The sequence below is a fragment of the Poecilia reticulata genome, chromosome 4 (assembly GCF_904066995.2).
Source record: "Poecilia reticulata chromosome 4, P_reticulata-male-v2, whole genome shotgun sequence".
NCBI classification, from domain to species: Eukaryota; Metazoa; Chordata; class Actinopteri; order Cyprinodontiformes; family Poeciliidae; genus Poecilia; species Poecilia reticulata.
In genome coordinates, this window is record NC_088833.1 from 278,033 (window position 1) to 292,734 (window position 14,702).

A 14,702-nucleotide genomic window follows, 5' to 3' on the forward strand; every position below is an offset into this window, starting at 1 on the left:
TCTTAGAATTTAAATTGTTTAGTTTATTCTTATTATTTGTTTATTTCCTAGTTGATTTATCATTAGAATTTTTGTTTAATTTGATTAAGAATTCACTTAATGAGTTAATGAATGTCAGGTTGGGCTGTGGGTATTTCAGGGTATAACTAGGTGGGTCTTATTATGCACGTGGTGGTCATGAGGTTTGTTACCAGCCTACAGAATCGGTCACATCAGTCTCACTAGTCAAAGAACAGATACAGGAGTCAGAGCAGAAGCCTGGAACCTTTTGCCTGAACAGTAAAATAAAACCAAAGAACTATATTTTGACCTTTGATCCTTTTTTGCTGCGTAAACCAGAATCCACGGTGCATCAGGTGACTATTTGAGTTGGATTCACTTTTGTTTTGATCACCTTCGAGTTTTGAGTTTTTTGATTTTTAAGTTTTGGGACAGATAGTCACTACACTGATATTATGTCTACGCCTTTACTAAGCTGAAATAAAGCGAACTGCTCCTTTAATAAAGCTGGAGTTTCCAACAAGATGCTTTAATAAAGTTGATCAGTCAGAAATGAAATGTTTCATTGACGTCACATGACCAAACGGCTGTCACACCTGATGTGTAAAGCCATGATTGACTGCTTCTTGGTCAGCTGTTCTCATAAAGAGCTCATTTATCAGACTTCCTGTTGCTCCTTCAGAATAAGAGTCTGTCAGAAGGTGCTTCTACCGCTGAGCTGAGTTTACTGACAGAGAGAAGCTTTTATTGTGAAGGAGCAGCAGGAAGTGTGGTTGAGGACTCAAATCTATATCCTAAACACTTTCAATAATCTGAATTCAAACGTCAACATATCACTTAAACTGTTTAACAAAGTAAAAGTTTTCAGTAAACAAAACAAACACAAACAAAATTTAGTGTTTTTAAGTTAGTTCCACCAAATTAACCAGTTAAAATGAACCAGTTTAAACTCTTCTAGTTCAGAGTGAGGTTTGTTTTGGTCCTGGAGAAACTAAAACGGATGTTTGGGTCAGGGTTCTGGTTCTGGTTCTCTAAGAAACATTATTGAAAGAATAATGTTTCCTGATGTTTTTACATTTTATGAAACTGAAAACTGTTCAGTCTAAAGGTGGAGCAGAGTTCACTGTCTGGGTCCAGTCCACCAGAACCTCCAGAACTAGGTGTGCACCGATTTATCGGCCAGCCGATTTATTGGTGCAGATTTTCTTTGTTTTGGGAGATCAGTGATTGGACAACCTGATCTACATCAGCAAAGCTCTAAAAATCAGCCACTGTCCTCTGCTGAGGTTACACTGTTAGCCCCGCCCACCAGGTTAGCCCCGCCCACCAGGTTAGCCCCGCCCTCCACATCCTGTCTGCAGTAACAATAGCCGCCCCAGTTATCCAAATAAATAATTTTATTTATCGACATTCCAGACAAAGAAAGTCGGACTCGGCAGCTCGGGCTTTTAAAGAGCGATATTGGCCATCGGTCAGAAAACTGCAATCGGTGCACTCCTAACCAGAACCTCCAGAACCCAGCCTCCTGCTGCAGGCAGAGCCAATCAGATTAAAGCTCAAACGGGTCAAAGTGGCTCTGAGTGAACAGAATGGACCCAGGTTCTGCTGAGTCATCAGGTCCATGTTGGACAGGAACTAGTTAGACTGGTTGGTTTTAGAGTTATGCTAGGTACTTTCAGAATATTAAAAGCAAAAACAAACTGAACAGACTTCTTTTTTCTCTGAAATAAAGTTCAACAAGTGAAAATCACAGCAGGAACATGTCGGACCGGACCGGACCGGACCGGGTCCAGAGGGCTGGGATCAGCGGTTTGGGTCGATGTGATGCTTCAGTCAGAGGATGAAGAAGAGGATGATGACGACCAGTAGGATCAGCAGCAACACTCCAATCGCACACCACTGGCGGCGATCTGAGGAGAAACCAACCAATCAGTGATCAGATAGACAGACACGCCCCTAAAACACACAGCTCTGTCCAATCAGAGCTCCAAATCACTGAATTCTACCCAATCAGAACCCAGACTGAGCTTCTGAATGAATAATATGTTGCCGGGCAGATTACCGCTGTTCATGTGTGAGACTTTAGCGAGTTTCTTCATGACGGTGTCCAGGCGGGACTGAGTGCTGTCCATCTCATGTCCAAAGTCGTCCAGCATCCTGATGGGTAGACAAGACTTAGCAACCGGACCGGACCAGAACTGGACCAGAACTGGACCAGAACTAGGGTTATTGTAATCATGTATTCTATCAATATTCTGATGATTTCTCGAGTAATCGAATAAAAAAATGATCAAATAAAATATTGGTAAATCTAGCATAACAACAGTGTTATTATCAGATATCAATCAGGCCAATTTTTCATATTTCAGCTTCCCTAACAATAACTTTTCTTTAGTTTAGAAAATTAACTTGTAACAATAATAGCTCACTTTCTAAGCTAAACTGAAAAGTTATAGAAAAATCTGAAATTATATTGAATTTAATAATAAAGAGGCAGGCTCACAGATACGCTTATAAAATATGTCTATGGTGCTAGCATCTTTTTTTACTCCAGCCTTTAGTTTATGATTCATCTTCATTCAGTTTAATAGTTGAACTCTGACCTTGCCCAGACATTTATAGCTTTGTGTTCATGTTAGCGAAGGGATGTAGCTACGTGTCGCCACGATGCGCTCCGCCACACGTTGGTTGAGACCAGGATGATCTGAAATTTATTTTGCGCTTCGTCCTTAAAGCTACACTTATGTTACGAATCAGCTACAGAACAGCAACAGGTGTTCTGTCTGTCTGTCATACCCATCAATCCAGCATACCTTATGGCAGGTTTCCAAACCATTTCTGGGCCCACATGGCTGACAGATAGCCGTCTGGTTGAACGGTGTGTGTGAGCGAAGGGGGTGGATTCTTGGAGGCTCTGTTCTACTCGGCCCCGGCTCCAGATGAACAAGGGGGACAGACAACAACACCAGTAGCCTACAAGCTACTTGTTAACAAGCTTAAGGTGATGTATTGGTATTAGCTAGTCACCTTTAGCTTTTAGCTAACTTTACCTGCATCCAGCAGCTTCACTCAACTCAGTCTGTTAGTTTGGGGGAAAAACTGTGAAAAGTTCTTTGCTGCCATGATTCTAACACACACCTGCTCCGCACAGCAGCAGGTCTCCTTCACCATAGACATATAATATTAGAGTAGACCCCACATTGGCTGCTCTGGTGCAGGAAATACGGCGGCCATCTTGGAGAGGTCGTCTCTCCTACTTTGCTCAACCAAAACAGCAGAAGATGCCTCAGCACTGAGGATATTGTTGTTCTGATCGATTTTGGTAAAAGGAAAAGCAGTTTTTAAACAATTAAATAACTTCCTAACAATAATGAATCGCTTGACTCCTTCCAGTCTGGTTTCCAGTCTCACCAGAGCACGGAGACGGCCTAGTCAAAGTGTTCAATGATGTCCATATAAATACGGACTGTGGGAGAACCACAGTGCTGGTTCTGATTCTGTTGGACCTCAGTGTTGATCGGACATTTTACTGAATCAACTGGAGAGTTGAGTCGGACTCTCCGGTCTAGAGCTCAACTGGTTTGAATTTTTAATCTTACATAAAGAACAGGGATTACTGTATTTCAATCGGAAAATTCTCATCAGAGAGGTCAGAGGTCACAAGTGCGGAACCACAAGGTTCAATCCTACAACCCCTCCTATTCAATATTTATATGCTCCCACTGGCTCATGTTATAACAGGAAAAAAGTTCAGCTACCATAACTATGATGATACACAGCTCTACATTATGATGTCACCAGGTGACCTTTGACCCCATCCAGTCACTGAACAGATACTGAGAAAAGATCAATGTGTGGATGAGACAAAACTTGGTCCAGCTGAACAGAAACAAAACTGAAGTTATTATATTTGGACCTAAAGAGGAGCGAACTAGAATCAATGCACAGCTTCAGTTATTACAACTAAAAACCAGCAATCAGCCCGAAACCTGAGAGTAGTGATGACCTCTGACCTCTGACCTGAACCTTCAGAGCCACATTAAGACAGTCATAAAGTCGGCCTTCTATCACCTGAAGAACATCTCCAGGATTAGAGGACTTATGTCTCAGATCAGAGAAACTCATCCATGTGTTTATCTTTTCCTGCAGCAGCGTCTTCACAGGTCTGACTAATAAATCAATCAAACAGCTGCAGCCGATCCAGAAGCTGCTGCAGCTGTTCTGACTAAAACCAGGAAGATGGAGACATAAATCCAGGTTTAAAGTTCCTCCTCTGGCTCCCTGTAGCTCAGAGAATAGACTTTAAAATACTGATGTTAGTTTATAAATCACTGAACGGTTTAGCACCACAATAATTTAAAGATCTGTTATTGCTGTACCAACCGTCTGGACCCCTCAGGTTCTGGTTCTGGTTCTGCTCTGCAGCCCCAGAACCAACTTCCAGAAAACTGTAAAGCAGCTGAAACACTGAGAGCCTTTACATCCAGACTAAACCCACCTGGTTAGAGCTGCTTGTGGCTAAATTAGGGTTTCAGTGGGTTTGATGACTTTGATGTTTTTAATGTTTTATCTTTACTTTTTATTGATGTATTAATTTCTTTTTATTTCTCTTCCTCACTGTTTACGTTTTAAAGATGTCAAGAGGCGCGGTGCTGCCCCCCGACTCGTCAGGGTTTAACGTTTTGATTCTTCACGTCACTTCCTGTTTTGATTTTCATGAAACTCTTGCTGCTGAAATCTGCTGTTAAATAACATCTGATGGATTGAAATGAAACATTTTTACAGGTAAAATTTCCTCCAGGAATTTTAATAATCGTTACAGCGCTAACCGGAACCAGAACCAGAACCAGAACCAGAACCCAACCAGACTGAGTGCCGTCCATCTCATGTCCAAAGTTGTTCACTAGACTGGTACCAGAACCGGTACCAGACTGGTACTGGAACCAGAACTAACCTCATCTGGACCAGAACCGGCACTGGATTAGACCCAACTGGACCAGTTGGTAGTTCCAGTCAGAACTGGGTTCTTACCCGGCCTGCTCGTCCAGCTCCAGGCCGATCCGCTCCGACATGTTCTTCAGAACCCCGATGGTTCCGGAAACCCGCTCCAGCTGCTCGTCCTGCTGCTCCGCAATCAGCTGCAACACAAAGTGGCGGGTCAGTTCGGGTCAGAACTGGAACCGACGGCTGTGGTTCTGGAACTGGCAACCAGAACCACAGCAGCAAGTTCTGCTACCTGCTGCTGTGTCTGCTGCTCGCCGATGAACTGAGTGTTGGCGTTCTGCGGCCGGTGGTCCGGTGGGCCGAACTGATCGGAACCAGGCTGCCAGATGGGATCCTGGGAGTCTCCCAGCAGAACCTAACAGAACCAGAACCCGTTCAGATTGTTATCAGCAAGAGACGCGACCAATCAGAGAGCTCAAACTGAGTCACAGCAGCTGATTGGCTGTTGAGGGCCTGTACCTGTTTGCCGTATCTGTCAGCAGTACCAGAACCAGCTGCTGGACCCGACATCTGTTCTTTCATGTCCTGTTAAACAGAGAACCAGCCGAGTACCGGGTCAGACCAGCTCGGGGACCCGGTAGGGGTTAGGTTTGGAGAAGGTCAAACCTACCTGGACGGTGAGGCGAGTGCTGGTGATGAAGGCCTTCCTCTTCGTCAGCTCGGCAGCGTCCAGGTGGAACTTCCTGGGGTTGGACTCCACGATGCCTTAAGGGACGTCAAGGACAACGGAGACTTGGGATGGGGGACTCGGAGACAGAGTGGAGGACAGACTGGGGGACAAGGATACTGATGGTCTCGTCCAGGTCCTCCAGGTCCCACTCGATGGACCGCAGGCCGTTCCGCAGCTCATTGGTCGTCCAATCCGCTTCCTCCCTGGAGGCTCCGCCCACTTCCTGCTGCAGCTCCACCCAGCGGCGATGGAGGCTCTGGGCAGCGTGAACCGCCTTCTCTACCTCCCTGCACACAGAACCAGAACCGAGTCAGAGTCAGAACCAGAACCGGGTTTAATTTCCCTTTGGGATCAGTAATGTATTCGTGAACTGGACCCACACGGTCCAACTGGACCTCTGGCGGGTCGGTGGTACCTGCAGGTAGGGTTACCTGCTCAGGTGTGTCTCAGAGGGTCAGTTAGAGCAGATTACCAAGCTAACCAGCTGCAGGCTCAGGTCACGTGCTCATCACGTGACCCCCTGTTGAACATCAGGTCCAGTTTCAGATATTTTATTTTTGGTCTGAACCTGAACGCATCGTTGTTTCTATTCAGTCTCATCACACGACCAGGTTAGCAACTGATGCTCCTCAACCAGCTGAACTGGTTCAACTGGTCAGACTGGTGCCGGCCTGGGTGCTAGTCTGACCAGTTTAACCGGTAACCAGGGGTTCGGGCTCGGTTCTGGTTCGGTTTGATGCTAGCTGCTGTGGCTGCGGAGGTTCTGACCCTTTAACGACGAAGAACGGGTCTTCCATGGACATGGTGCCGGTTCTGGTTCACTCCATCCCTAAGACGTTCCGGTCCGGATCCACCGATTCGGCTTGGTTCTGATTATTGCCCAGTTCTCGTCACCAGGGTAGCCGCAGCTAACTGCGCTTTGTTTACAAGTAGCAACGGAAACCACGCAGTGACGTCACTTCCTAGTGAACAGATCAAACAGAGCCGCCTCCTGCTGGTGGACTGGAGATGACAGTGAAGGAAAGAAAAACTTCTTCTTCTTCTTCTTCTTCTTCTTCTTCTTCTTCTTCTTCTTATTTATTAATCTTGTATTTTTAAGAAAAATAAATAAAACTTTCCTTAATCTATAAATCTCCATTATGTTTCCTTCATTTCCTAATATTCCTTTAAGACTCCATTCCTGTCCTTCCAACCATTGTTTTCAGATTCATATGTTCCACAGTTCATTAATACATGTTCTACATTTTCTTTCTCTCCACATCCTTCACATTTATCATTACTTTCTTCCCTATTAAATATAAGGTGTCATTTAAATAGGTATGACCTGTTTAATCTTGTCATAATTATTTCTTCCCTTCTGTTTCTCTCATTAATATTTCTAATTAATACTGACTTTTGTACTTTATATAATCTCCCTTTCTTATCTTCATTCCACCTTTTTTGACATTTTTCTATTTCTTCATTTTTAATACAGGATTCCCCTTTCCCAAAAGGAATTATTATTGTTATTGCCATTTCTAAAGCCCTTTTTGCTAATTTATCTGCTTTTTCATTTTCTTTAACCCTTCATGAGCTGGTACCCAGCAGAACCAAACATCAATGCCACCTCTATATATTCTAAATAAACTATGCAGAGTTTCTAATACTAAATCTTTCCTATCATTTCCTTCTCCCTGAATACTTTCTAAAGCTGCTTTAGAGTCTGTACATATCACCACCCTGTCTGGTCGAACCTCCTCTACCCACTGCAAGCCTAATATAAACAGATAGCTGATCTGATGGTCTTTTGGAGATGTGGATTTCAAACTCTGGTATATTTATTCCTATTCCCACACATCCTTGAAGATTGTTAGAACCGTCTGAATAAATTTGGAGGTAGTTATAATATGATTATCTTAAATATACATCAGTCAGTCTTTACCCCTATTTCATTTAAATTCCAGTCGTTTTTCATTTTAAGAAGTCTCATGTCTACATTAACCTCAGGAAATAACCATGGAGGAATAACACTAATCGGATTAATCTGAGCTGTTTTCTTTTCCTCTAATCCAAACATTTTGGTCAATTTACTTATCCATCCATCCATTTTCTTCCGCTTATCCGGGCTCGGGTCGCGGGGGCAGCAGCTTCAGAAGGGAGGCCCAGACTTCCCTCTCCCCAGCCACTTCTTCCAGCTCCTCCGGGGGAATCCCAAGGCGTTCCCAGGCCAGCCGAGAGACGTAATCCCTCCAGCGTGTCCTGGGTCTTCCCCGAGGCCTCCTCCCGGTGGGACGTGCCCGGAACTCCTCACCAGGGAGGCGTCCAGGAGGCACCCTGACCAGATGCCCAAGCCTCAACTGGCTCCTCTCGACGTGGAGGAGCAGCGGCTCTACTCTGAGTCCCTCCCGGATGACCGAGCTTCTCTCTCTAAGGGAGAGCCCAGCCACCCTGCGGAGGAAACCCATTTCGGCCGCTTGTACCCGTGATCTCGTTCTTTCGGTCATGACCCAAAGCTCATGACCATAGATGAGGGTGGGAACGTAGATCGACCGGTAAATCGAGAGCTTCGCTTTTTGGCTCAGCTCTCTCTTCACCACGACGGACCGGTACAGCGCCCGCTTCACGGCAGACGCTGCCCCAATCCGCCTGTCGATCTCCCGCTCCCTTCTTCCCTCATTCGTGAACAAGATCCCCAGATACTTAAACTCCTCCACTTGAGGCAGGACGACCCCCCTGACCCGGAGAAGGGACTTTTCCGGCTCAAGACCATGGCCTCGGATTTGGAGGCACTGAGCCTCATCCCGGCCGCTTCACACTCGGCCGCGAACCGCTCCAGTGAGAGCTGCAGATCACGATCTGATGAAGCCAACAGGACCACATCATCCGCAAAAAGCAGAGATGTGATCCTAAGGCCACCAAAACGGATCAACACCTCGGCTGGTCAGAGATTCTGTCCATGAAGGTAATGAACAGAATCGGTGACAAAGGGCAGCCTTGGCGGAGTCCAACTCTCACCGGAAACGAGCCCGACTTACTGCCGGCAATGCGGACCAGACTCTGACACCGGTCATTCAGGGACCTGACAGCCCGTATCAAAGGGCCCGGTACCCCATACTCCCGGAGAACCCCCCACAAGGCCCCCCTAGGGACACGGTCGAACGCCTTCTCCAAGTCCACAAAACACATGTAGACTGGTTGGGCGAACTCCCAGAACCCTCCAGGACCCTGCTGAGGGTGTAGAGCTGGTCCAGTGTTCCACAACCAGGACGAAAACCACACTGCTCTTCCTGAATCCGAGGTTCGACTATCCGACGGACCCTCCTCTCCAGGACCCCTGAATAGACCTTACCAGGGAGGCTTAAGAGTGTGACCCCCCTGTAATTGGAGCACACCCTCCGGTCCCCCTTTTTAAACAGGGGGACCACCACCCCAGTCTGCCAGTCCAGGGGAACTGCCCCCGATGTCCATGCGATATTGCAGAGTCGCGTGAGCCAACACAACCCCGCAACATCCAGAGCCTTAAGGAACTCTGGGCGGATCTCATCCACCCCCGGGGCCCTGCCACCGAGGAGCTTTTTGACCACCTCGGCGACCTCGTCCCCAGAGATTGGAGAGCCCAACCCAGAGTCCCCATGCTCAGCTTCCTCAACAGAAGGCATGTTGGTGGGATTGAGGAGGTCTTCGAAGTATTCCGCCCACCGGCCCACAACGTCCCGAGTTGAGGTCAGCAGCGCACCATCCCCACTATAAACAGTGTTGGTGCTGCACTGCTTCCCCCTCCTGAGACGCCGGATGGTGGACCAGAATCGCCTCGAAGCCGTACGGAAGTCTGTCTCTATGGCCTCTCCAAACTCCTCCCACGCCCGAGTTTTTGCCTCAGCGACAACCTGAGCCACATGCCGTTTCGCCCACCGGTACCCATCAGCTGCTTCTGGAGTCCCACAGGCCAAAAAGGCCCAATAGGACTCCTTCTTCAGCTTGACAGCATCCCTCACCGAAGGTGTCCACCAACGGGTTCGAGGGTTGCCGCCGCGACAGGCACCAACAACCTTGCGGCCGCAGCTCCGATAGGCCGCCTCGGCAATGGAGGTACGGAACATGGTCCACTCAGACTCAATGTCCCCCACCTCCCCCGGAACGTGTTCGAAGTTCTGCCGGAGATGAGAGTTGAAGCTCCGTCTCACAGGGGACTCCGCCAGACGTTCCCAGCAGACCCTCACTACACGTTTGGGCCTGCCAGGTCTGACCGGCTTCCTCCCCCACCACCGGAGCCAACTCGTCACCAGGTAGTGGTCAGTGGACAGCTCCGCACCTCTCTTCACCCGAGTGTCCAAGACATACGGCCGCAAATCCGATGAGACGATGACAAAGTCAATCATCGAACTGCGGCCTAGGGCGTCCTGGTGCCAAGTGCACATATGGATGCCCTTATGCCTGAACATGGTGTTCGTGATGGACAATCCGTGACGAGCACAGAAGTCCAACAACAGAACACCGCTTGGGTTCAGATCGGGGGGGCCGTTCCTCCCAACCACGCCTCTCCAGGTCTCACTGTCATTGCCCACGTGAGCGTTGAAGTCTCCCAGTAGAACAAGGGAGTCCCCAGGAGGGGCACTCTCCAGTACCCCCTCTAAGGACTCCAAGAAGGGTGGGTAATCTGAACTGCTGTTCGGCCCGTAAGCACAAACAACAGTCAGAACCCGTCCCCCCACCCGTAGGCGGAGGGAGGCTACCCTCTCGTTCACCGGGGTGAACCCCAACGTACAGGCGCCCAAATGGGGGGCAACAAGTATGCCCACTCCAGCCCGGCGCCTCTCACCGTGGGCAACTCCAGAGTGGAAGTACGTCCAGCCCCTCTCAAGGAGACTGGTTCCAGAACCAGAGCCATGCGTCGAGGTGAGGCCGACTATTTCTAGCCGGAACCTCTCAGCCTCGCACACTAGCTCCGGCTCCTTCCCCACCAGAGAGGTGACGTTCCACGTCCCAAGAGCTTCTGCAGCCATGGATCAGACCGCCAGGGTCCTCTCCCTCGGCTGCCGCCCATAGCACAATGCACCCGACCCCTTTGGCCCCTCGGACAGGTGGTGAGCCCATCGGAAGGGGGACCCACGTCTCCTCTTCGGGCTGAGCCCGGCCGGGCTCCGTGGGTAAAAGCCCGGCCACCAGGCGCTCGCCATCGTGCCCCACCTCCAGGCCTGGCTCCAGAGTGGGGCCCCGGTGACCCGCGTCCGGGCGAGGGAAAACGCAGTCCAAAGTTCGTATTCATCATAGGGGTCTTCGGGCTGCACTTTGTCTGGTTCCTCACCTAGGACCTGTCTGCCTTGGGTGACCCTACCAGGGGCATAAAGCCCCAGACAGCATAGCTCCTAGGATCATTGGGACACTCAAACCCCTCCACCATGATAAGGTGGCAGCCCAAGGAGAGGATTTACTTATCATCCATCCAAATCCATTACTCGGGAACTTTGCATATTCCCAAGAGTTTTTTAATATAATTGATGCTACATTCTCTTCTTCATTACTTTTAATTTTCATGCAACATATTAAAGCTAATTTTATTCTTCTCATTTCCAGCGGAGTCTCTCCAGTCTCTATTAGAAGAGCATTAATAGGTGTCGTTTTCACCACTCCTGTACGTAAAGCCCTGCTCTGTAGTCTATCTATCTTTTGTAGTGTTTTAGCTGCTGCTCCATATACAAAACTGCCATAATCAATTATTGATCTCATAAGAGCCCTATATATGTTTAATAATGACTCTCTATCTGCACCCCAGTTATTACCAGCCACAGCCTTTAGTAAATTTATAACTTTCTTACATTTGGTTTCTAAGTTATCTATCTGTTTTCCATGTATGAGAACTATCCAACCATAATCCTAGATATTTAAATTATTTAACCCTTTCCAAAGGCTGTCCGTATAATGTTATTGTTCCTGTATCGATATTTCTTTTATTTGTAACAACCATAAAACAAGACTTGCTTGCTAAAACCAGTTAAAGTCCGCGGGAGGCCAGACTCCTCTAACTATAAGTTAAAATCTGTGTGGGACGGCGGCGTCCTCTGGTAAGAAATTAAAACCCTGAGAATCCTAGGCACTATCAGGTAAAATAAAAGCAGTTAAAGTCCGCGGGAGGCCAGACTCCTCTAACTATAAGTTAAAGTCTGTGTGGGACGGCGGCGTCCCCTGCAAAAAGGACAACGGGAGTCCTCTACTAGGTAGTTAAAATCCGCGAAGGGCAGGAGTGTCCTACTTAAAAGTGTGAAAGTGTGTGTGAGTGAATGAAAACTGAATATCACTAGATAAACAGTTTTATACCAAAACAACGGGGAACAAATGGTGAGATTTTGTGGATGTTTGTAGACAAGAAAACTCCGCTCTCTGAGTTGAAGTGAGTTTTACCACAATCTATTTATCACCATCCTGTTGAAATTTTCCAGTGTTTAGAACACAGCAGGTGTTGAGACCACACTGGACTAAATTTAGTTCAAAATGGGTACCGGGGGAAGCAAATATAAACAAAAGGTCTTAGAAGACCTGTCCAGTAAAGACTGGAAAAGAGTTGAAAAAATAAATGAGGATGCAGTAAACCCGCTTTGTTACTGGGTAAAACAGTACGATTTTAATGGCAGTTTAAGTACTACTAGCATAAAAGAACTACAGCAAAAAATTAGAACAAAATGTAATGGAAAAGAAAAACAAATGGCAAAAGAGGGTTATGAACAAACAAAAGTCTGGCTCCAAATAGCTGAGAGAAGAGAAGAGGGAGAAAGGAAGGCCAAAGATAAGAGAGGACGGGAAACGGAGGAGCAGAAAAATAAGGCAGAGGAGACAGAGTGTAAGAAAGGAGGGGGGGGAAATAGTAAGAGTACAGTCATGTTTCATAGAAAAGAGGATGACAATGACAGTACAGTGTATGCAGCATTACTGAGAGAAGCGAGGCAAGTGCTGCAGGAAGCTGCGGTAGAGCAGCAGCGCCCGGAACTACAAGGAACAACTGCTCCACCCCTACCGACACCACAAGGCAGTAATCTATCTGATAGAACCCCACCTCCATATGATCCAAATAGATGACGATGATCCCACATACATAGATAGTATTGGGGTCCCACGTGGTGTACCTGATGAATATAAGTTGGTAAATCAGATATATGCAGGTTTTGAATCATCTATCTGCTGGTGGTGTACTATAAATAAAAATGTTGATAGAATAAACTACATCCACTACAATGTCCAGAGGTTAGGTAACAAAACAGAGCAAGGTTTCTCAGCCGTCCACGAGCAACTGTCAGCTACCTCCCTGATGGCTTTCCAAAATCGCATTGCTGTGGACATGTTGTTGGCGGAAAGGGGTGGGGTCTGCGCCCTTTTTGGGGAGCAGTGCTGCACCTTCATTCCCAACAATACCGCTGCGGATGGCAGCCTCACCAAGGCCTTGGATGGTTTGAGGGCCCTAAACAGCAAAATGAAAGACCACTCTGGAGCTGATACAGAAATGTGGGACGGTTTGGGTAATGTATTTGGCCGATATCAACAACTAATAGTCTCTGTCTTAATTCCCATAGCTGTGTTTGCAGCAATACTGACCTTGTGTGGATGTTGTTGTATTCCCTGTATTAGAGCTTTAATTCAAAAGCTCATCACCACTGCCATCACTCCGATGCAGGAACAAATGTATTCTCTCCTTCCTCCTGACGACAATAAAGATGTAACAGATGCTGAGTCCAGTGATGAAGAAGATGAAATGTCTCTCAACCTTCCAGACTTGTATCCTGACTCAAATGTTCCTATGTTGAACTTGTAAATACAATGTTATTGATGTAAGGTGCGAAATGTGTCCTTTTCCCTCTGAGTGTACCTGTTTTGAACCACTTAATGAATTACCAATAGAAAATCGAAAGAAGTTATTGAGTAAGGACTAGCTCTGGCTAAAAATGGCATAAACAGGAGGGAAATGTTAGAATTATTATTTGTTTAATCTTACTTATATGAAGCTTATAATGTTATGCCACTTTTAGAAGTTTGTTCTGTCTGTTGTTCGTTCACTTCTTGTGTTGCAGAAGATAAGCGGCAGAGAACAAGAACACACCCCAACGACCTCGAGGAGAATGTGCTGTTCAAGTTATCTTATATGGATAAGAGTTTGCTGTGTCAAGCTTCAACAGAATCTGTTTAGCTGTTTGAAGCTGCTTGTAACTAGGGCGTTTTCTGATTCAATAAAAGAGCGAGGTGAGCAGAGAAACTTCAGAGTGTTGGTCGGAGATTGTAACTGAAGCATTCTCTGAAGCACTCTCCTCGCGAGTGAAAACTATTTACTGACTCTTTGTCTCTGTTTTTTGCAGTGTGTAAGAAATGTCTAGTGTTTGAACCTGACACTTGCTGATCATTTAAACCCCCATTCATACGACCATTTTTCCACTTTATTGCTTTTTTAATTTTTCCACTACATGTTTTACATGTTTTCCCCTCATCCCTTTGGCCCCATCATCTGCATACAATGCAGAGTTTATACATTTATCAGTATCAGAAAAATATCATTAATCATTAAATTAAATCATTTTGGACTAATTGCACCACCTTGAGGTAACCCATTCTCCACATTAAACTCTTTTGAATAATCGTTCCCAATCTTAACTCTTATTTTTCTATCCAGTAAAAAATTTGCTATCCAATTATACAACTTTCCACTAATTCCCATCTGATTGATTTTTATAAGTAATCCTTCTCTCCACAGTGAATCATATGTTTTTTCTATATCAAAAAATACTATAATAATTACCTCCTTCATTTTTAAAGCTTTCTCTATATCATCACATCTGGTTAGAGCATCCATTGTTGATCTCCCTGTTCTAAAGCAGCTCTGGGATCCATTCATTAGTTTCTTATGCTCAAGAACGTATCCTAATCTACTGACTATTATTTTCTCCATCCATTTACTTAAATGAGAAGTTAAAGTTATTGGTCTAGTTATTTGGACAAGTAGGATCTTTCCCTGGTTTATTAAATGATGGAAGTATTATTGCCCTTTTCCAGCTATTTGGTATTAAACCTT

The 14,702-nt window shown here is 46.2% G+C and overlaps 1 protein-coding gene across 1 annotated transcript; it reads right to left on the reverse strand.

The window, feature by feature from the left end:
• Nucleotides 1-508: 508 nt before the first annotated feature.
• On the reverse strand, nt 509-6,698 carry LOC103463277 (syntaxin-6). Its single transcript, XM_008406532.3, has 8 exons — nt 6,443-6,698; nt 5,792-5,961; nt 5,615-5,709; nt 5,464-5,529; nt 5,237-5,359; nt 5,032-5,138; nt 2,063-2,157; nt 509-1,910 (listed from the first exon to the last, which is right to left on the reverse strand). The coding sequence occupies exons 1-8, from the start codon at nt 6,475-6,477 to the stop codon at nt 1,834-1,836; spliced, it is 768 nt and encodes a 255-aa protein (XP_008404754.1). The 5' UTR covers nt 6,478-6,698; the 3' UTR covers nt 509-1,833.
• Nucleotides 6,699-14,702: the final 8,004 nt, after the last annotated feature.

Excerpts from the sequence above, each read along its gene's own strand:
- LOC103463277 (XM_008406532.3), bottom strand. The coding sequence starts at position 6,477 with ATGTCCATGGAAGACCCGTTCTTCGTCGTTAAAGG. Across the intron at positions 5,962-6,442 it reads CCGTTCTTCGTCGTTAAAGG|GGAGGTAGAGAAGGCGGTTC; the intron begins GTCAGAACCTCC and ends TTCTGTGTGCAG. Across the intron at positions 5,530-5,614 it reads GCACTCGCCTCACCGTCCAG|GACATGAAAGAACAGATGTC; the intron begins GTAGGTTTGACC and ends TCTGTTTAACAG.